General features: G+C 42.2%; 1 protein-coding gene across 1 annotated transcript in view; it reads right to left on the bottom strand.

The window, feature by feature from the left end:
• Nucleotides 1-593: 593 nt before the first annotated feature.
• SORCS3 (sortilin related VPS10 domain containing receptor 3) overlaps nt 594-21,310 on the bottom strand; it is a 413,753-nt gene continuing 393,036 nt past the window's right edge. Inside the window, exons 25-27 of the mRNA XM_082225230.1 lie at nt 19,317-19,422; nt 5,610-5,770; nt 594-4,672 (exon numbers count right to left, since the gene is read on the bottom strand). Of these exons, the coding sequence (XP_082081356.1) occupies nt 4,608-4,672; nt 5,610-5,770; nt 19,317-19,422 (332 nt within the window). The 3' untranslated portion in view covers nt 594-4,607. The remainder of the gene's footprint in view (nt 4,673-5,609; nt 5,771-19,316; nt 19,423-21,310) is intronic.

The raw sequence follows: 21,310 nt of genomic DNA, 5'->3' as shown, positions 1-21,310 counted from the left end.
ATGAATTGATTTTAGAATGTATTTCAATTAATTGATTGTGATTTTATGTAAACTGTGTTATTTTTACTGTTGTTAGCTGCTCTGAGCCCGGCTTCGGCGGGGGAGGGCGGGATATTATTATTATTATTATTATTATTATTATTATTATTATTATTATTATTATAGCCAAGTTTAGAACAAGTCTGCTTGTTCATTTAGGACTCTATCAGAGCCCTCATGCCTCCTTCCCAAAGCCCAGCACCTCACTTTCCAGGCTTTGGGAAGGCAGCAGGGTGGAGGGCATCAAATGTTGCTGAGGTCTGCTAAAAAAAGGCCTTGAGGGCCACATGTTGCATCGCCCTGTTTTGTGATGGTGATATGTATTCCTTAACTTATTTCAAAATGTGGCAAGCCAGTTGTGCTGCATTTGGATTCCCTCCCGTTCAATCTACTGGATTGGGCCCATGGACTTCTGCTCCACTGTCCTACCACTGCTGGGTGAAGCATATGTTATGTAGCACTAGAACCTATATGCAGAGGCAGGGAAGGCTGTTCTGCAAGATGAACCATCCCCACCAACCAGAAGCCACCAAAAGAATGCAAACTGGCAGCTCTGATGTACAAAAATACATTTATTTTCAACAATTTCAAAACCACTGCCTTTTTTTTTACAGTAGAAATATTCAAATGGAACAATAAAACCAATAACAGTATATATATGTACTTATGTATATATATATGACTCATGCATTTGTCTTACTTCATTTAAAATAAGTATTGCAATTGTCTGTCTCATTTAAATCTCGAAATGAAAGGAGGGTAGGGAACAGTGCCAGTTTGCCAGCTTCCAACAGCAGAGGATTTGGATTTCCATTCTGTCATTCTGGCCAAGTTGTGTTCGGTGAAAGACTCCATGAGAGGTTGATAAGTTGGGTTAATATTGCCCCTGGCATCCTGACCGGAGCAGGATTAGGCAGAGTTGCTTTGTATCCAAGGTTGGCACAACACATAGTGGACTCAGCACTTGAGTCAAACTCAGGCCGCACAGATTGGGGGGGGGGTCTTTAGGCCTGGAAGGCAAGATGTCATGCAACACCTAGTCCAAACAAGGGGGATTAAAGTATCATGACTTAGTAAGTGCCAGCAAGAGAACATAGCCTTCTGTCTCCTCAGACGGCTAACCATTTGACATCCACAATCATAGGCTGATTTATCTCTCTCTGCTCTACAGTAATCTTTCTCCTTTTTCTTTGGCTGCAATCTCTATACCTATTTACCTGGGAGTAAGCTTCACTGAAATCAATGGGCTGAGTTAAAATGTATAGCATTGCACTATCTTTATACTTCCAGAATAGGTAAATCAGTTTTGGTGTAAGCTGCAACAGAGAATTGTTTGGACACAGAACTTAGCACACTTCAGTGACTGAAGCAGGAAGTGGGGAAGGGATTCAGCAACTATATAATTGGGAAGGAAGAGGATGGGTTATTCTGTTGCAAAAACCTCAAAGCCAATAAACAATAGAGAACAGGGCAGAGCTGACACAGCCATGAGGCAGGTGAAGCCGCTTTTTCAGGTGGCAGAAACTTGGGGGGGCCCCACCTGCCCCATTGCCACTGCCATCACTGCCACCAGTGGTGTCACATAATGCAAGATCTTGCAGAGCATGCATTGCAAAACACCATCATAGTGGCTCTCTTTCCAATCCCTATCATGGCTATTGTTTTGGATAAACCATAAACTAGCTGCCTATAGGTATCACAGACTTTTTCAACACTCCCTGGAATGGTGGTGTGTGAGATCCTGTTCTGGAATGTTGAACAAATTAAATGATAGGGAGCTCATTTAAAATGAATAAGGGCTGTCCCATTTAATTAAATTGATGAGCTTAAGAATATGACTCCAGGATATGACTGGTTTTAAGACTCAGCACCCCATGGAAATAAATCTGCTGTCCAATTAAGAGGATATGTTTAGGCTTCAGAGTCCCTGGAATGAATGGAAACATTCTGGGCCTGAAATGACAATGAGAGTAGATATATTTGCAGAAATCCACTACCCACCTAGGACTTTTTCAAGCTCATCTAATGGAGGAAGAAAGCAAAACAATAACTGTAAGCATCTCTATTAAAAATATGTAAGCCCTACTGAGTTCAGCAGAACTTCCTCCCAAATAAGTATGTATAGGATTACACCCATGTGTGTTTCATGCTGAATCTTTATTTCCTAAATCTTATAAAACCCTTACCATTAAATAATGTTGTCACCCCTTTTTTCTTAGCAAGTTTTCCAGAGTTTTTAACATCAGGCAGAAATTAATCATGTGTATCTTCAAGCCAATATAAGCTTCAACTGTTGATCACCTGGCTGCTATATTGCTACTAAGGTCATAGGAGCAATGACCACATTAATTGCTTATATTTTCAACATCTGATTCTATCAAGAACTTCATTGTCTTAGGATAAGGTTTTACTTTTAGAGATTTTTTTCCCCTTTCGTGGGTGATGGTTTGAGTGTTATGGGGTAAGAGGTTGAGGAAGCCACAGTGATGACACCTTTATTCTATTGAATACTTCCTTCAGTTGTGTTTTCTACCTAAAACCACATTGCTGAGCTATTTTTCTTTCAGTGTAGTGCTCTATAGTTGTGGAGCCCCAGAGGGGCACATGGCTTTAAAATACAGCTGCTTTGGAAGGAGACTGAAGGGAAGTTGGGAGAAATGGTTCCTTTACAGATATGATGAAAATCCTCATGGCTGATTTACATTTGCCAACACCATGACCAATTTGGCCCTCTTCTGAATGGTTCATCCATTGTATGGACTTTTTTTACTGCACAGTCTTGAATTCAGACTAGTTAAGTAATCAGGCATAATTAATATCATTAATAGCACCATTAATATCATCAAAAACTGCTTTACCAGGAATACAACTGCCATTTACTTTACTGCAATGAAAAAATCCGCCACCTGTAAATCCTAATGACATTGTCCCATTACTTCTCAAGGCTATTCAGATGTTTTGCAATTGTGAGGATAATAATACGCCATGGTAGTTTTCAAAAGCTGGTGTTTCTGATCTCATATGCATTTCACTGGATAGCTGCTAAGAACTAAAAATACTAGACACAACCAACACACAGAGCCACCATCTCCACCACCACCATTTGCCGAATCAGAAACTGGAAGTCCAGTAAAATGGCTGTGTGTTAAATGCATGCCACTAGTAACTAAGCCTAGTCAGGAGAAATTTTGGGGAAGCTAGAGGATTAAAAATCAAACAGGACTGTAACTGGAGCAACACCAAAGGTTAAAAATCCTTTGTACTGATTTCATTAGTGCAAGGATTTATGCATGTGCAGCAGAAGTTTATCCCCTCTCCTCTCCCACACATGCCCTGTGCCCTCCCCAAATGTGCTCTGGAGGGTTGAGGGGAAATCCAAAACAGATTTAGCAGGTGTGCAGGGGGAGGAAAAGTGGGTGGAGCACAAGCATAAATCTTGGATACTATCCAACACTGAATGCAACCCAACATTGATGCCACAATTACAGTATTTGATCTGCTCAAACTGAAGCATATTTTCTTGCACAACCTGTTAAATAGACTGGGAATATAATGGACTCAGCATAGTGTTTCTAAGCTAGACTCATTCCAAGCCCTACACTCCTGCTTCTGAGGAAGAACCAATATCTTGACTGTATTGCATTTTGAAGTGTTCACAACCCAGATATATTGCCTTCTTTTTGCAGGTCCCTACCAGTGTCAACTGAACACAAAGAGGAAAGAGTTAAACATGACAGACAACTGATACGCATCCAGATCTCCCATGTGACACAGCTGCTCGCTGCAGATCCCCAGTGAACTTCTCATGTGGGTGTGAAGGTGTGTGGGTGAGTGTGGTTTATTCATTTTAAATTTATCTTTTACTAAACATTAAATTATTTATCAAGAAATAAAAAGGTATTTACATGGTAATTATCTACAGTATGCCATCGGTTTCCTCAATACCAACAGTATCAACATGCACCAGCAAGGGCCTCATTCATAAACTTGGTCAGATGTGCCAGCCGTCATTTTGTGCAGCCTGCCCATCCTCATGAGAATCTAAGGAGTCAACTTCAGAAGGCTTTGTTATTCCCCATTTTAAAAGATATACAGGATATTATATATATGTATATATATACTCAGTTGATTGAATCCAACAGGGTGTCAAGCGAGAATAGAACCCTGCATTCATTCTACAGGAGCAACTCTGGTATGAACAATTAAATAACCTTCTGAGACTGCCACTGGCAGAGTAGCCCAATTATTTTCTGAAAGGGGAAATAGAGAATGTGCCCAAAAATTTAAGTTCAGGGTTATATTATTTCTGGTTTCCATTAAGTCTTGCATTTTTTCTTCTATTATACAGTTTTCCAAAAACTGAATTTATGAATGTGGCCCCAGAAAACAAAATAACACCAAAAAAAAGAAAAAAGAAAACCACATTCTGCGCCCCTCCCTCCCTAATAATAATATTAATAGTCATCATTATGACATAGAATTTTCTTTGTAATAATAATAATAATAATAATAATATTAATTAAAAATAAAAACTCAGAAATTTTGTAGTCAAAGTGGTGTTCCTGGTATTAAACACTAGTGCAGTTGGGTATTTCCTTTGTGCTTTCACTGTTGGAGATTGTTGAGATGCTCCCTAAGAAAAAGGAGAATGGAAGAATTAATAGAGGTCACCAAATTTGGATATTCGTTGTGGCATAGATTTTCCTTCTTTGCCATGGTGTATAATCGAGGGGCCTTCTCTTGCTTCCAGCAAAATCCCACCCAAAAATGTCAAAGCAGTGCACACAGTAAACAATTAAGTCTATAAGTTAATTCATAGTGACCAATGGTACACACAATGGAGTTGCACCAGAAAAAAATGTTGGAAGGAAAAAATCTTAATGAGGCATCTAAAATTTAACACCCCTGACTGTCTGATTTCAGTAGAAAGTTCCACAAAGCACTAACACTCTGTGCTTGGTGACCTTGGAGTGGACCACAAGGAGCATGCAGGATGACTTAATAGTGCCTCTTTTGATTAGACTACTGCTTAATTTTTTTAGGCACCTCATGTAACACAAGAATTGTACTATCACCCGACTGCAGTAGAAAAGAGAAAATGGAAGCATTTCCTCTTCTTTTGTTCATTTTATTTCCCCCCTTTGCCCTTTACCCTAAAGGGGCCTGTCTGTTCCCATTTGCTGCTCCAAACTCTGCTACCCTAGGGTATCTTGACTTCATGTACCATCTCATGCTTCCTCATTTGCCCTATGCATCAGTTACAGAAATTAGCCTCCCAACATCTATGCATCTGCAAAGAGCTGAGCCACTAAAATCTTAACATTCTAATATTCAGCCACGATCTAACATATTTCTCACGACTACTTCTCATGCAGAGACAGCTAATGGGTGCATACAACTAAGTTCTACAGCTCGTTGATTTCCGTGAATCAACTCTGAGCAAAACTTAGTTGAATACCACTCACTGTCAGCAATATGTATTTACTCATGGCAGAGGACAAGGACCAGAGAGGACTCTTGATGAGCATGAATTGTTGAGATGTCATTGAATGAACAGGCAGGCCGTTTACCTATAACCCGTGTGTCCAGCTCTTTGTCCATGAGTTCTTCAGGGTCTGTGAATTCACTCAGAGTGATCTTGGGGGCATTTTCACTTTGGCTGACAGAACCAATCATTTCCTGTTCTTTGTCATGCTGGACTTGAGCATAGATGTTAATCCATGGGATTTTCCTATGTTAAAAAGGGGAATAAAATAGATTTTCATTGAGATGGTCTTCCCGATTTATAGTAACAGTTGCCTCCTCAACAGTGAATATTATATATTATATCACAAAAACCAGAGGAACAAAGCATGACAGGGATATAATTTACACTTATAAAAATCTTAGTGCGGATGCCTGGCCCACATTGAACAGGAATCTAAATAATAATAATAATAATAATAATAATAATAATAATACAGTGGTACCTTGGTAGTCGAACGGCCTAGTTCCTGAACAAATCGGGAGTGAGTCTTTCGGTTTGCAAACGTTTTTCGGAAGTCAAAAGTCCAACGCAACTTCCACAGCTTCCAGTTGAGTGCAGGAAGCTCCTGCAGCCAATCGGAAGCCGTGCCTTGGTTTTTGAACCGTTTCGGGACTGTTTAAATTCATCAAATAGACTCCCAGAACAGATTAAATTCAAGAACCAAGATATCACTGTAATCGATTTTATATACCAGCTTATACCGCCCTATACCCAGAGGTCTCTCAGGGCGGTTCACAGATTCAATACATACAATGTGCACCAGGCAGCCAGATCTGGCAGGCTGAAAGCTGAAAATGTTGTTCTATCACAAGTAAAATAACAAAAAAGTGGGGTATATTATTCTTATTTTTATTCTTATTTTACCATTACCCGCCCGTCACCCTGAGGTCCTAAAGCACCTTACAACAATTTAAAATACAACATTAAAAACAATTTTAGAAACCTACAATCACAAAAATAACATTTAATAAAAATAACATCAAGTAAAAATAGCAAAAGTTCAAACAAATGCTTATATTACAGTTAGATTTCCAGTATTTCTGCATCATAATCTGAAAGGCCATTTTCTAAAAAAAGATTTCTTTTCCCATGTCATGAAATGCATCCAGTAAAGCACCCTCTCATGCCATTTTAAAGTCCAGCTGTTGACCAACAATCCCGTGGCTTGTCCTCCATTCCCACATCCTGATTTCCCTTTGACCCTGCTCTATTTCCAGCTCCTGACTCTCTGCAGGCTGCTGACCACAGCCTAGCCCTCCCACCTCAAATAATTTCTGACTGGATCAGATAGATGCCTGACATCAGAGTATATCTCATACCTCAATAAAAGAGCAAACTGTCTACAGTGAGGTGTGGCTTTTACTGGTCTCAACTTCCCACAAAAAAAAATGTGAGGCTTCCCCAGTTTTTGTTTCTTGGACCCATCTGGCCAGGTGACAAAGAAGTGCCCTCTCAGAATATCTTTTCTGCCAGGAGTTCTGTACATGCTCTGAAACCTAAGATACTATTCAAGCAGGTAACATGTAACTAGCTAAGTTCCTCCTTGTCTTCTTTCCCAAATTATTTGTACCTTTACACTTGGCTTCATTGGTTTTAAAAGGCAATTCTCTGGAAATTCCCACTGGAAATTCCTACGTGCTCAACTACATGGGTCTAAAGCTACCCATTCTGTATTAAGAGTATTTCACAAGGTTTATGGAGAAATAAATATAAAACTTCTCTCTTTGTTTATTTCCCCCTGAAGGGAGGGGTCCTGAGCTATTGGGATCAGAAATTCCCCAAGCAGCTGAAAAAAACGGTTGTGTCGGGGGGGTTCATCCTATGGTAGCAGCCAGCTGTAATTCTCTCTTTTGGGGGGGGGGGAACAAAAAAAGAAAAAGAAAGAAATGTGGCTTCTCCAAGATCTGTCATGGATGAGTTTCTGTCTCTCTTGAGACCCTTTGTGAGAAGAGACCCACAGCCAGGCTAACAGGCTCCATTTCCTTGCATTAATTCAGTGGCTGGATTAATTGTGATTTTGCTGATGACCCTGACACAGCTGACAGCTGACATCACAGCTGCCAAGAAACAAATCTTATGAGTTATCTCAGCCAATAAGATTAAACAGTAGTGATGGCTAATGACACACAAGACGGAAGGAGGGGCACTGAGAAGTAGCAGCAGACAGGGAAGCAAAAGTGCACTGAAGCACATCAGAACAATGTGAATGTTTAGTGAAGTGAGTATTTCCATTAATTGACTTTGCTGCATCTTGGAGCATCACAGAGAAGAAAATATCAACATTTGAAGATATGTGATGCCGAATGTCTCCCTATGGGGCAAATGTCCAGAGATGACTGTCTGTTCCTGCTGTCTGAGTCACTGTGAGACATATTTTTCACTGTAGACAGTAAATATTTGTGTAATGCTGTCGTTCTTTTTAATCAGTGGACAGGGTGCACAAGTGATCCTTTCCTTTTGGCTTCCTTTTAAACAACTGGGAGTGTTTGAGATGGACAACATATTCTTTCTTAACCTTATTTTCTCTGGGCTGGCTTTGTCCGATACCTTTGATAACAATTTATCCTTTCTGCCCTTCAACATCCTCCCGGTTCTCTTGCAAACGAATAACTAAGCTCATTTAGCTTTGGTGCATGCTTGCCTGATTTTGTACATCTAAATTAGGTCAGTAATAGCTGATATAATGTGTCATCATTGCTTTGGAAAGCTTGCCTGGGTTATTTTCTATTTTCAGCATCTGTTCTGGCTGTCGGGCCTTTTAAACTTAGTCAGAGTTCCAGGGGAAGCTTCCTTCTCTGCAGTATTAAAAAAAATGATGGGCCAGATAAAAGCATATATATACACACACCATTTCAGAGTGAGACTCTGAGATCCTAGTTTGGTTCAGGCTTTCATCAAAGCATCTTCCAGGGGAGACTTGAATGGATACATTTTCAAAACAATATATGGGAAAGATACCCAGAGATGTTCTGGGCTCATTAAAAGTAGTGTATGTGGATCCCTCATGGCAGAAAACTCCCCCCCCCCACTGTACCTATGAAAGGACCCCATGCCAGGCATGGTGAGCTATCTGAATGGAATAAAACCTCTTTGTAACATTTGCTGTGCACCTCAGAGCAGCAGAAAGTAGCATCAAAGGAGAATTCAAGAACAATTTCCTCAGTCTTCAGTGCTGGATACATCAAAGCAAACTTTTGCTGAGATAAAGCATGAACATTAGCCATTCCTCCTTTCTCCCCAATACACATGTGTCTTAAGCCCAGTTCTGAGATATTGTAGGTGTCCATCCACCCCTAAGACCATGCATTGTTTCCAATGCCTGAGCTTCTCACCTCCATGGGTCCACATTCATGTTGACCCTTTGCCTCTACGCCTAAATATATGCCAACTTCCTTTGGTTGTGTATCTGAGGAGAATAAGTATTTAGGCTGAACTTTTACCCAGTGAGAGTGTAGGTTTTGCAGTACACTGTCTTCCCCTGAGCCTCAATCTAAGCTTTCAGACAGTGGCCTGGTTAAGACTCTCTATTGCCACCTTTATGAACAATTACTTAATATCCTGGTTAGTTGACCAACATTAAACCAGAGTTCCCATTTTGGCCAAATTTGGAAATTCTGGTTTATAACAAACCAGAATCTCCACATGATGCTGGCACACAAAAGGAGAAAGATAAGGGTGGAGCATGCAGGCCTGATGCTTGTTCCCGGTTTCATAAATCACAGTTTATAAAACCAACACCTCTGCATCCAAATAGGGCCAGTCCCTCTCCAGCTCACGTAGCCAAAGCCATTTAGTAAAAGGACAAAGATGTACAGAGATGGGGAACATTCTGTTTTAATGCTTTTAAAATGTTTAATGCCAGCTGTATATTGATCTAGCACCAATGGCAAAATTTCTGTCGGATAAATCAGCCTTATATAACCAATATTTAAAATTTTAAAAGATGGTGCTGTTAAGGTACTACACTCAATATGCCAGCAAATTTGGAAAACTCAACAGTGGCCAGAGGATTGAAGAAGATCAGTTTACATCCCAATCCCAAAGAAGGGCAGTGCCAAAGAATGCTCCAACTACCGCACAATTGCACTCCTTTCACACGCTAGCAAGGTTATGCTTAAAATTATACAAGGAAGGCTCAAGCAGTATGTGGAAAGAGAACTCCCAGAAGTGCAAGCTGGATTTCAAAGGGGCAGAGGAACCAGAGACCAAATTGCAAACATGCGCTGGATTGTGGAGAAAGCTAGAGAGTTCCAGAAAGACATCTACTTCTACTTCATTGACTATGCAAAAGCCTTTGACTGTGTTGACCACAGCAAACTATGGCAAGTTTCTTAAAGAAATGGGAGTGCCTGATCACCTCATTTGTCTCTTGAGAAATCTCTATGTGGGACAAGAAGCTACAGTTAGAACTGGATATGGAACAACTGATTGGTTCAAAATTGGGAAAGGAGTACGGCAAGGCTGTATATTGTCTCCCTGCTTATTTAACTTATATGAAAGGCTGGGCTGGATGAATCCCAAGCCGGAATTAAAATCGCCGGAAGAAATATCAACAGCCTCAGATATGCAGATGACACAACCTTGATGGCATAAAGTGAGGAGGAATTAGAGAACCTTTTAATGAGGGTGAAAGAGGAGAGCGCAAAATATGGTCTGAAGCTCAACATCAAAAAAACAAAGATCATGGCCACTGGTCCCATCACCTCCTGGCAAATAGAAGGGGAAGAAATGGAGGCAGTGAGAGATTTGACTTTCTTGGGCTCCATGATCACTGCAGACGGTGGCAGCAGTCACGAAATTAAAAGACGCCTGATCCTTGGGAGAAAGGCGATGGCAAACCTAGACAGCATTTTAAAAAGCAGAGACATCACCTTGCCAACAAAGGTCCATATAGTTAAAGCCATGGTTTTCCCAGTAGTGATGTATGGAAGTGAAAGCTGGACCATAAAGAAGGATGATCGCTGAAGAATTGACCATAAAGAAGGCTGATCGCTGAAGAATTGATCGCTGAAGAATTGATGCTTTTGGACACTGACAAACTGGAACGTGTCCAGAGGAGGGCAACCAAAATGGTCAAAGGCCTGGAAACGATGCCTTATGAGGAACGGCTGAGGGAGCTGGGCATGTTTAGCCTGGAGAAGAGGAGGTTAAGGGGTGATATGATAGCCATGTTCAAATATATAAAAGGATGTCACATAGAGGAGGGAGAAAGGTTGTTTGCTGCTGCTCCAGAGAAGCGGACACGGAGCAATGGATCCAAACTACAAGAAAGAAGATTCCACCTAAACATTAGGAAGAACTTCCTGACAGTAAGAGCTGTTCGACAGTGGAATTTGCTGCCAAGGAGTGTGGTGGAGTCTCCTACTTTGGAGGTCTTTAAGCAGAGGCTTGACAACCATATGTCAGGAGTGCTCTGGTGGTGTTTCCTGCTTGGCAGGGGGTTGGACTCGATGGCCCTTGTGGTCTCTTCCAACTCTATGATTCTATGATTCTATGATTCTATGATTCTATGATTCTATGATTCTATGATTCTATGATTCTATGATTCTATGAATTATGGTGCTGGAGGAGACTCTTGAGAGTCCCATGGACTACAAGAAGATCAAATGTATCCATTCTTAAGGAAATCAGCCCTGAGTGCTCACTGGAAGGACAGATCCTGAAGCTGAGGCTCCAATACTTTGGCCACCTCATGAGAAGAGAAGACTCCCTGGAAAAGACCCTTTTGTTGGGAAAGATGGAAGGCACAAGGAGAAGGGGACGACAGAGGATGAGGTGGTTGGACAGTGTTCTCGAAGCTACAAACATGAATCTGACCAAACTGTGGGAGGCAGTGGAAGACAGGAGTGCCTGGAGTGCTCTGGTCCATGGGGTCACGAAGAGTCGGACACGACTAAACAACAACAACAACATAACCAATATGCTTAACTCTAATTAATGCATGAAAGGATTAAGACCATAGAGTAAGCTTTCCTGCCAGGCTTAGCTAGGTCAGAGCTCCTCACTTTGGGAGGAAGGGCTAGCAAAGCCTTTTCCCACTCTCTCTTTTGCACCATGTGAACTGACCAGTAATGATGTCTGGGTTGGATTCTTCAAGTTTAGACCGTGTAGCTTTAGCAAGCCATTTTTGTGTTTCTATACAAATAATTGACAAACATTTAGCATTTTTTTGTAACCTAAGTTAAAACTGCCTGTGTTTTCTGGCTGCTGTATGGAAAAGCACATCTGACCTTTGAAGAATTTGTAAGTAAACCATGCCACCTTCTATGCTAAGGGGAAGTGGGGAACTTTGGAAGAAACTTGGAAGGGGATCTTTAAAACATCTAACAGCCTATATTACCACACTATGCTTTACTTCCTGTATTGTGATTTTTAAATCTCTGTAGAGGCTCTCTCAACAGAGAGTACTTGCTGCAAACCTGAATATAGGCATTCAGGGAATTTTTCTTTTATTCTTTTAAACAAATTACAATATTTTACTAAAATACTAGCGGTTTCCAAATTGCAATGTGTAGCTAAGTTTGGGGCTGTACAAAGAACAACCCCTCAAGGTTTTTTGTGTTTGCTTGCCTTGAAAAGTCCTGTTGGTGCTGGCCTTTAAAGCCCTAAATAGCCTCAGCCCTATATACCTAAAGGAGCGTCTCCATCCACATCGTTCAGCTCGGACACTGAGATCCAGCAGTGAGGACCTTCTGGCAGTTCCCACACTACGAGAAGTGAAGCAACAGGGAATCAGACAGAGGGCCTTCTCAGTAGTGGCATCCGTCCTGTGTAATGACCTCGCATCAAATGTTAAGGAGATGAGTAATTTTATAATATTTAGGAAATATCTGAAGGCAGCCCTGTATAGGAAAGCTTTTTAAGGTTTAATGTTTTATTGTGTTTTTCTGTATGCTGGAAGCCACCCAGAGTGGCTGGGGCAACACAGTCAGATGGGTGGAGTACTATCTATCTATCTATCTATCTATCTATCTATGTATTTATTTATTTATTTATTTATTTCTGGACCAAACAAAAGTTTCCTTGACTATCTCTAATGTGGTGTTTATTACTGTCCCTGTAGTTAATGCCTGAAGCATTGACATCTGCTCAATGGAACTAAAATGTACCTAAATGAGAAATAAAAAAGGCTTCTGTGGATCACATCCTTAGTGCGCAGCAGCAAAATTCCTTTTCCACCTTCCATGCAGATGAGCCAAGGATAACCACAGGCTTCCTTTAGAATGCACGAGGCTTTGTAGAAAGAGAAGCATCACTATACGTACTGTGTTTGTTGACCATAAAGAACAAAATAGAATCTAGAAATGCATATTTATTTATTTTGCTGGAAACCGAAATCTCCATCTAGCTTTAAGTAAAGCAGAAAAACAAACCAAGATTAGCCTCCTTATACTATCACTTCCTTCATGGCATTATTTCCTAATGGATTTCCTCCACGTGCACATGTAGTGCAACACAGCCAGGCATCCAAGGCTGGAGGACAGTTTGCAACGTGAATGCCTAACGAGTCACTCGAGCGCCTTGCTTCACACAGGCTCCTAATAAGCTGCTGGTGTGTGTGCCAGCAGAGTGCCAATTGTAGCAATCTGCAAAATTAAAAATTCATGCAAACACATGTTTTCCCTACCTTTGCTAAACTGAAGCTCTGCATTCTAGCAGCAATTCTACCTAATCACAAAAGTACACATTGCTAATAGACTTCTGGGTCCGGCGGAAAAATGGGACAGCGCTAAATATTTTATATTCCATTTGTTATTAGGAGCAGCTGCATTCTTTTAGGCAGAGGGGGAGCGAGCAGTGAGTTGATTGAAGATGCAGTAGGATCCCATCAAGAAATCAGTGAGACCCAAGAACAGTATCTCAGGCAAGTTAAAGCTCTTGTCTCCTTTGCTCTATGTTCCTGTCTAGGTACTAAGGGTGATTTCTGTTGCTGTTGCTTGGTTTTTTCTGCCCAGAAACAGGTATACTAAAAAACAACAACACATAGCATAGAATCTGGTTTGGGTTTTTATTTTTAAGGTAATAAGTGAACCTGTCTTAATTGTTTGAACTGTATATGTTATTTTAAGAGATAAGACAAGTCTGCTGGATAGTGGCCCATCTAGTCCTGTTCTCACAGGGAGCAACCAGAAGCCTGTGAAAAGCCTGTAAGCTGGACATGAGCACAAGACCTTTTGGCACTTGAAGGAACTGCAAACTGCTGCTCCCCACCACCACCAGGGAAGAAGGGGGTGAGTGAATATCTACATAGGAGCGAAGGGAAGAATCCAATCAGCCTTACATGATGGTTGAAATGGGAATCAAAGGACATCTTGGGTGGGTAGGAAGGGCAGAGGGCAGCCCCTGTCATTTACTCCCTAAGGGTAGGAGGAGACCAGCAGTGCCTCCTATTTGCCAAGAGGCTACTGTAGAAGCAGCATAGCGGAGGTGGTGGTGGTGGGGCTGCTGCTGAGAAGACAGAGCTGGCTTTCAAGGAGTGTGCTGCAGCTGCAGCTGCAGGCAATGCGTTCCATGGATGCCGGATCTGTTGCTCCTCGGCAACCTGCTGCCTGAGGCAGTTGCCTCACCTTGCCTCATGGGTGGGCTGGCTCGGGTCTAAGAGCACTCTGCTCACCTGTGATTTCCAACAACTGGTATTGAGAGGCTGATACCTTTCATAGTGGAGGTAGAACATTATTATCATGGCTAGTTGTCACTGATAGCCTTTTCCACCAGGAATTTGTCTAATCCTGTTTGAAAGCAATCCATGTTGGTGGCCCTCACTGTCTTCTAGGGGAGCGGGTTCCATAGTTTAACTATTTGCTGCATGAAGAAGTGCTTTCTTTTTTCTGTCTTGAATCTTTAAAGATTCTGCTCCATTCAGATTTCTTTAACAACATTATGATACTGGCAGTTCCTAATTAGTCCTAGAATGGAATTTGCCTTTTTTCACAGCTGTTGCACACTGGGTTGATGTCTTCACCAAGCTCTCTGCTACCACGCCAATGTTTTGTCACTACCAGTTCATACCTCATAAGTGTATATGTGAAATTATTATTTTTTTGCCTTGACATTCTTCACATTGCACTTGTTTACATTGTAGTCCACTTGACACTTCACTGCCCATTCACTCAATTTGGGGAAGTCCTTCTATTTATTTAAACTTCTGCATCCCACTTCATAAACTCAAGAGTTTTTAAAGCCAGCAGCTCATAAGGCAACTGTATTGCTCAGTCTTGTAAATACCTAGTTTCAGTTGTGATACCCGTTTTCCTTAACACTAGCTTTATTCAGTAATGGCAGTTTGCAGAACGCATGGCGTGCAACTGCAGAACACGGGTTGTATATTGCCTTTTAAAGAGGCATCTCCAGCCCCTTTATCAGTAACCTCAAGCAAAAACAATTCCAAGAGGTGGGGTTTCTATTGCCCAACAAACCGCTTAGAGATTTACTGCAATCAGGCGGCACACAAATTTTGTTAAATAAAAATACCCCTCAAACTCTGCAGGTCCTTGTTTTATTTAAGGCAACTTTGGCAGGAAGGAATTCCTCTCTTTAATGCCACCTCCCTCCCCTTCCACCTCGTTCAGGGTGCCTGTCCGCTTTCTATCTCTCTGTATACTGGGATAGGTGGGGTTCTGCGCCCACTCTTGAGCAGTTGTAAGAGCAGGATAGGGTGAGGGAAGAAAGCTGCAGCAGGTGGAGATGTGAATATGCCGCTTACAGAGAAGCAGTCCCTCCCTGACATGAAGGCCATAAAGTTAACAGACCCCATCTGGGTTTGCACCTGGCATCCCTAATTTAAACTCATCTCCTGCACTGATGTAGCTTTATTGTTAAACTCCCAGGGGGCTCATGCCAGCACTGGCAGCACTCATCTGTTCTTCAGAGAGACAGGAAACTTTGATGTGGAAGCAAATGGAAAAATGCAGAGGATATAGGAAAACTGGAAGGTACTCCATAAAAATGCTCTCTTTTCAAAGCAAGGGATCATATATAGTATTAATAAATTATGAAATGCTTATATGCATTTTCTTCTGATATGACCACTATCCCCTCCCCCATTTTTATTTGTTGTGGGAGAGTGTTACATGTGTACAATTTATGATGTTATGGAACACTTGTGGGATCAAAGGTTGATGGCAGTTTATAAATGGTACTTTGTGACTTTTCTCCTGCTCCATCACTTCTAGTCTATTAGAATTACAGAATATCCACTCCAATACCCAGTCCTGAAATTTCTGTTTATCCATTGACAGTGCAAGGGGCTACCACATCTAGGGCAGGTGGAAATCTTGAAAACATTCCAACCTAGAAGCCGCGCTCCACATCAGAACTTCCACTCTTAGTAAAGAAGGTTAGTAGAGTTCATTATTTCCTGAGGGATTCTTTAAAACAAGCCATACATCATGTGAAAGCTGACATGGTTATTGTCCTTTTAAATTGTGTTTCCAACCATGCAAATTCAGAATTTGCATTGATGAACAGATTTTGCCCAGCCTTAATTTGGTCCTGGAAAGATTTATCCCCTGGTCACTTGGGTTTTGCTCCTCTCCTGTGCATCTAGGTTCATAAAAAGGTGACCGAGTAGGTTTGAGAAAGCAGAACTTCATGCTATTCCAGAGACATTTCTGCTTCTTGAATTGAACAAGTATAAAACTAGCACTTGTGAGACTGACAATTTCACACAGCATAGTTAAACCAATTTTTACAGGTAACCATTCTTTGGGCTGCCACTATTGCTATGCCCTAAATGGTGAAAATTATCTTGTTTTGAAATCTTTGAAGAATACGAAATCTGATGAGGTCTATTTGGGGATCTGGATAATTGCATGTTGAACATGTATCTGGGATATTTGGATTAGTCAAACTGCAGATCAGTGATTGACCAACTAATCTCAGCATTAGTTCACTCCTTGCAAATCAGATAGAATATGAATCACCTACTTTGAAGACACTTTGCTCATTTTGGTGCCGTATAAATAGCACCTTGTGGCGTATAAAATGAACTGATAGAAGGCAATACAGAATATAAGACTCTCAAGTTTATTATCTGTATTTTCTGTGCTTGTTATTTATGACATATAATAATCAAGATAAAAATTATCAGTGATCTCTGATTAGTAACCTCATTTCTTCAAATGTGGCAGAGCCACAAGGAGTTGGACAGAGCTGCTGCATGTGTACATTTTTCATTGAAGCAGATGCTCCTGGGTACCAGCATCTTTGACTACCTGATTTATTGGAAGTGTATAGGTGACAATTCTTTCATGCAGGACAATGCTGGGACTGGGAACCCTAAGCACGTTTACTTTTATTTAGAGCTGATATTTAGGTAAAGAAAATGTAACAGTGGGCCACTGACTAGAAAACAATACAGTTAGAATTAATGATCACCAATAGAATGATGCAGTATTGCAACCTAATTATATTAAAAATGCCTTTCACATATATAAAAAGTTGCCAAGCATAGTAGATTAGGGTCAGTAAATGACACTTGGTTAGATGTGTTTATACATATACCGTATTTTTTGCTCTATAGGACACACCGGACCATAGGATGGGGAGAACGGGGGGGGGGGATTCTCCCTCTCTCTGCTTGGTGCCTTTTCAGCAAAGTGGCAGGGGAAACGGAGCCCCTTCCATTTCTCCTCCCGCTTCACTGAAGGGACACTGCGCAAAGTGGGGAAACTGCGTAGCGCCTCTCCAATGAAGCGAAGCCTGGAGAGCAAGAGGGTTCGGTGTGCACCGATTCCTCTTGCTCTCCAGGCTTCAGGTGGCTATCCACAAGCCTTCTGAGCACAGAGAGAACTCCCGCTGTGCTCCGAAGGCTTGCGGATAGCTGCCTGAAACCCCTGGAGCGCAGCGTGAACTGCCGCTGCGCTCCGGGGGTTTCAGGCAGCCTTGCCTCCATTCCCGGAGCTTGTGGGGCTGGGGGCGGGGGAAGCCCGAGCTTCCCCCGACCCCAGAACAGGTCGGGGAGCGGCAGTCCCATCTCCCTCCTGGGGAAAAGCCCGCAAGAGCAGTGCGAAGCTTGTGTGCGGCTCTTGGGGGCTTTTCCTGCCTGCCTCCCCTTTGCATTCGCTGCATAGGACGCACAGACTTTCCCCCTTAGTTTTTAAGAGGGGGAAAAGTGCGTACTATGGAGCAAAAAATACGGTAAATGTTGTAGATCTGTCTCTCCAAATTCCTTGGGGAAGTTGCAGCATTCCATAGAAGCACAATGAGACATAATTATATAATCTGTACACAATCAGACATCTGGAAAGGGACATATTAAGGACTGAAATGATGCTAGTCTCTTTAGACAATCTGCTTCCTGAGATGACAACCCTAGAGCTGGTATGCAATTCTTCCAGCAAGGAAAAATTGTACACTTTTAGATAACTCAGTCCCACAATGACCCAGTGACATAGATCTCTATGTAAAAAGCAGTCAGCTGTATTGACCCTTGTATCATTTCAGAAGGAAGGCCAGTGGAATGGATGCAGACATAACTAATGTCACTGATGGGACTGTAGGTGGATACATATTCCCACACTCACTGCACTGGAATCAGCAATCTGGTTAGAAATACATCAGACTTCGAATGCTGGATGACAACTTGACATGAATGGAAGCTCTGGAGAGTTAGAAGGGTTAAACAGCAATGGAGAAAGCAGTAAGTGATTATACCCATCAACCAACAAAAGTTTTCTGTATTCACCAAGCATAACTTCAAAAAAAGAAAGACAAATGTTTATGTCCCATCTGTTACTGTAGGGACAGTGTTCAGGTGGCTTACAACATTCTGAATTTGCTAAATAAATTAAATAATGAGCAGCACAATAAAAATAAGAGTTGCTTAAAATGCAATGGTTAGGAAACAAGACCTTATCACTTACCGTGGGTTTTAAGCCCCCTACCATGCACTGAAGAGACACTGGGGTCCATGCTATTGGCCCCACCCCTCATGATGATTGGGTCAACTAGCTCTGCCTCTGCGGCCCGTGCATTGAGGATGAACTTGCACAGAAGTGAATCTGACATGCTTAGAAGTCTCTGCCTGTAGGTTTCCCTGTGTCCTGGAGCCTGTGCAAGAATCTAGGACATGGGGAAAACTATGCATACCCTCCTGTCTAGGTACACAAGTTTACCTGCTGGTGACCCTTCTCAACTCGTTAGCTTGTGTGACATCCAAAGGGGTGGGAAGAGACTGTCATGGCTCACTGGCCCCCTCAATATGTGGAGCCCCTTTAATGTAATCACTTGCAGTGTCATATACAGGTGAAATGGTGGCCCCCTTGTCCCTTGCTTCTTAACCCCACCTCCCACATACTGAGATGTGTCCTGTTCTCTTACTGGTTCTCCAAAGGGGAGTTTTGCCCACTTTGGAGCTAGAGTGCATTCTCATTATCACCATTCTGATTTGGACACGGTATTTCCTATCCTGCTGCACAGCACATGTGACAGGAATAAGAACTGAGTGGAAGTAGTTACAGTGAGAAAAGCCTCAGAAGTTGGGCGAGAATGTGCTCCATCCTATTTCCCCGGTCCGAGAGGGTTGAGGATGCTGAGTGAAACTCATCCATTCTGAGCACACACGGCTCTGTGGACCATTGTGCCCACAACACACATCTTGATTTCTCGCATCCACACCTTGTAGGAATCTTCTGTCCTCCCTCTCCCCTTTCCCTGCAAGCCATAAGCCTTAAAATGTCTTTGAAATCCAGGTTCTGAAAGTTCATCTTCAGACAGATTTTCTGTAAATCACAGAGGAGCAGCAACATACCTTTTAAACTTGTAGATTAAAAAAACAGCCAAGCCCACGAAGACTACCGACAGCAGCATCAACATGGCTGAACTGCTGTGCCCGGCACCAGAGTCGACAAGAGGTGCTGGGAAATGAAAGAGCAACATGTTATGCGGAGAAGTCTTTAACTGCAGGAATGAGGGAAGTAAGAGGAAGCAAGCCATTCTCTTTCCTTTACTGCCTCTTCTTGTTTACTAGCACAGGCATGTGGCACATGCTGTGTGAGAAAAGACAACTCACATGGACAAGCAAAAAAATGACACCCCCCCTTTTAACACAAAGCTATAATTTCTAGACAGCACCATAATAAAAAGGAAGCTGCAGGCTGTGTGCAGACAAGCAGAGGGGAGAAGCCCTGCTCCACCTCACTGCTTCAGTCTGCTTTAGCCTCAGCCTTTTTCATGGGTTTTGTTTAACAGTGAACCAATAAAAACAAGCGGGAGGAGGAAAGGATTCAGTCTCTTGTGAAGCTTGTGGCTTTGCATTTAGATTGGGGAAGGTGGACGCAAACACTAGTAATAAATTCATTCATAATTCACCCACTGAATTATCACAGAGTCACCATGGTACATAGACTCAACAGCTTAATTTGCACATAACACTAAGCTGAAGTATGGCATAGCATGAATAAGCAAACATGCAGGTTCCCAGAGCAATTATTTGGTTTTTTAATGCTTGTAAAGGTAAAGGACCCCTGGGCGGTTAAATCCAGTCAAAGGCGACTATGGGGTTGTGGCACTCTTCTCGCTTTCAGGCTGAGGGAGTCGGCGTTTGTCCACAGACAGCTTTCGAGGTCATGTGGCCAGCATGACTAAACTGCTTTTGGAGCAATGGAACACCGTGACAGAAGCCAGAGTGCACAGAAACATTGTTTACCTTCCCACCACAGTGGTGCCTATTTATCTACTTGCATTGGTGTGCTTTTGAACTGCTAGGTTGGCAGAAGCTGGGATAGAGCAACGGGAACTCACCCCATCACTGGGATTCGCACTGCTGACCTTCTGATTGGCAAGCTCAAGAGACTCAGTGGTTTAGACCACAGTACCACCCGTGTCCTATTTTATGCTTGTATATCCCACCTTTCATCTAAGGAACTCAAGGTGGTGGGCATGGCCCTCCCACTCTCTGTATTATCCTCACAACAATCCATTGAGATAGGTTAGGCTAAGATATGGTGACTGGCCCAAAGATGATTGCGGTTATGAGCTCTGTTCTCCCAAATCCCAGTCAAACACCCAACCATTACACCACACTAGCATACAATTGCTGTGCTCCTCCTTCAGTCCAGCTGATCCATTGCCACCCAAGACTAAGCCAATATTTGGCTTAGCATTACGTGAGAACCCAGAGTCATGGTTGATCTAACAGAGCAGAGAACCAGGAACAAACCTTGGTTACAATTCATAGTTTGCCTGGAACAATACAAACCATGAGCCCAGATTCAAACACAATGTGAAGCCAAACCATGGTTTAGCCCTGAATAGCACAGCAGCAGCAGAACTAGGGGAGGAGTGCAGCAGTTTCAATCTTTGCTCTGGAAACCTACACATTTGCTCATTCACACTAAACCACGGTTTGGTTTAATGTGATGTGTGGAGTGAGAACAGGAGTGGCCAGCACGCACTGCTAATTTCCCACAATGTTCAGAACATCACATGTGACTGGCACATTTAAATTAACCACAGTGCCAAAATTCACGTTAACCCAATTGGGTATGTGATTCTGGAATTTTTTGCTCAGGTCAGAATTATAAAAAAAGAGATTCAGCAGATCAGTCTCCAGAGCAGTTTTTTCAGTCATAATCTGAAATGCACTCACCTGAGAGCAAGCCCCATTGAACTCAATAGGACTTGCTACTGAATAGTCAGGCATACGATTACTCTGATAATGTTGTACTCCCAATGAAACTCTGATTGATTGTTGTGCGAATGAGTGACCGCACCATCAGACCAAACAGCTTTCTCTTTGATGAG

The sequence above is a fragment of the Podarcis vaucheri genome (assembly GCF_965113315.1).
Source record: "Podarcis vaucheri genome assembly, chromosome: 5".
Taxonomy (NCBI): domain Eukaryota; kingdom Metazoa; phylum Chordata; class Lepidosauria; order Squamata; family Lacertidae; genus Podarcis; species Podarcis vaucheri.
The sequence above is the reverse complement of the archived record's forward strand: the minus strand, read 5'-3'. Positions and strand labels throughout refer to the sequence as shown.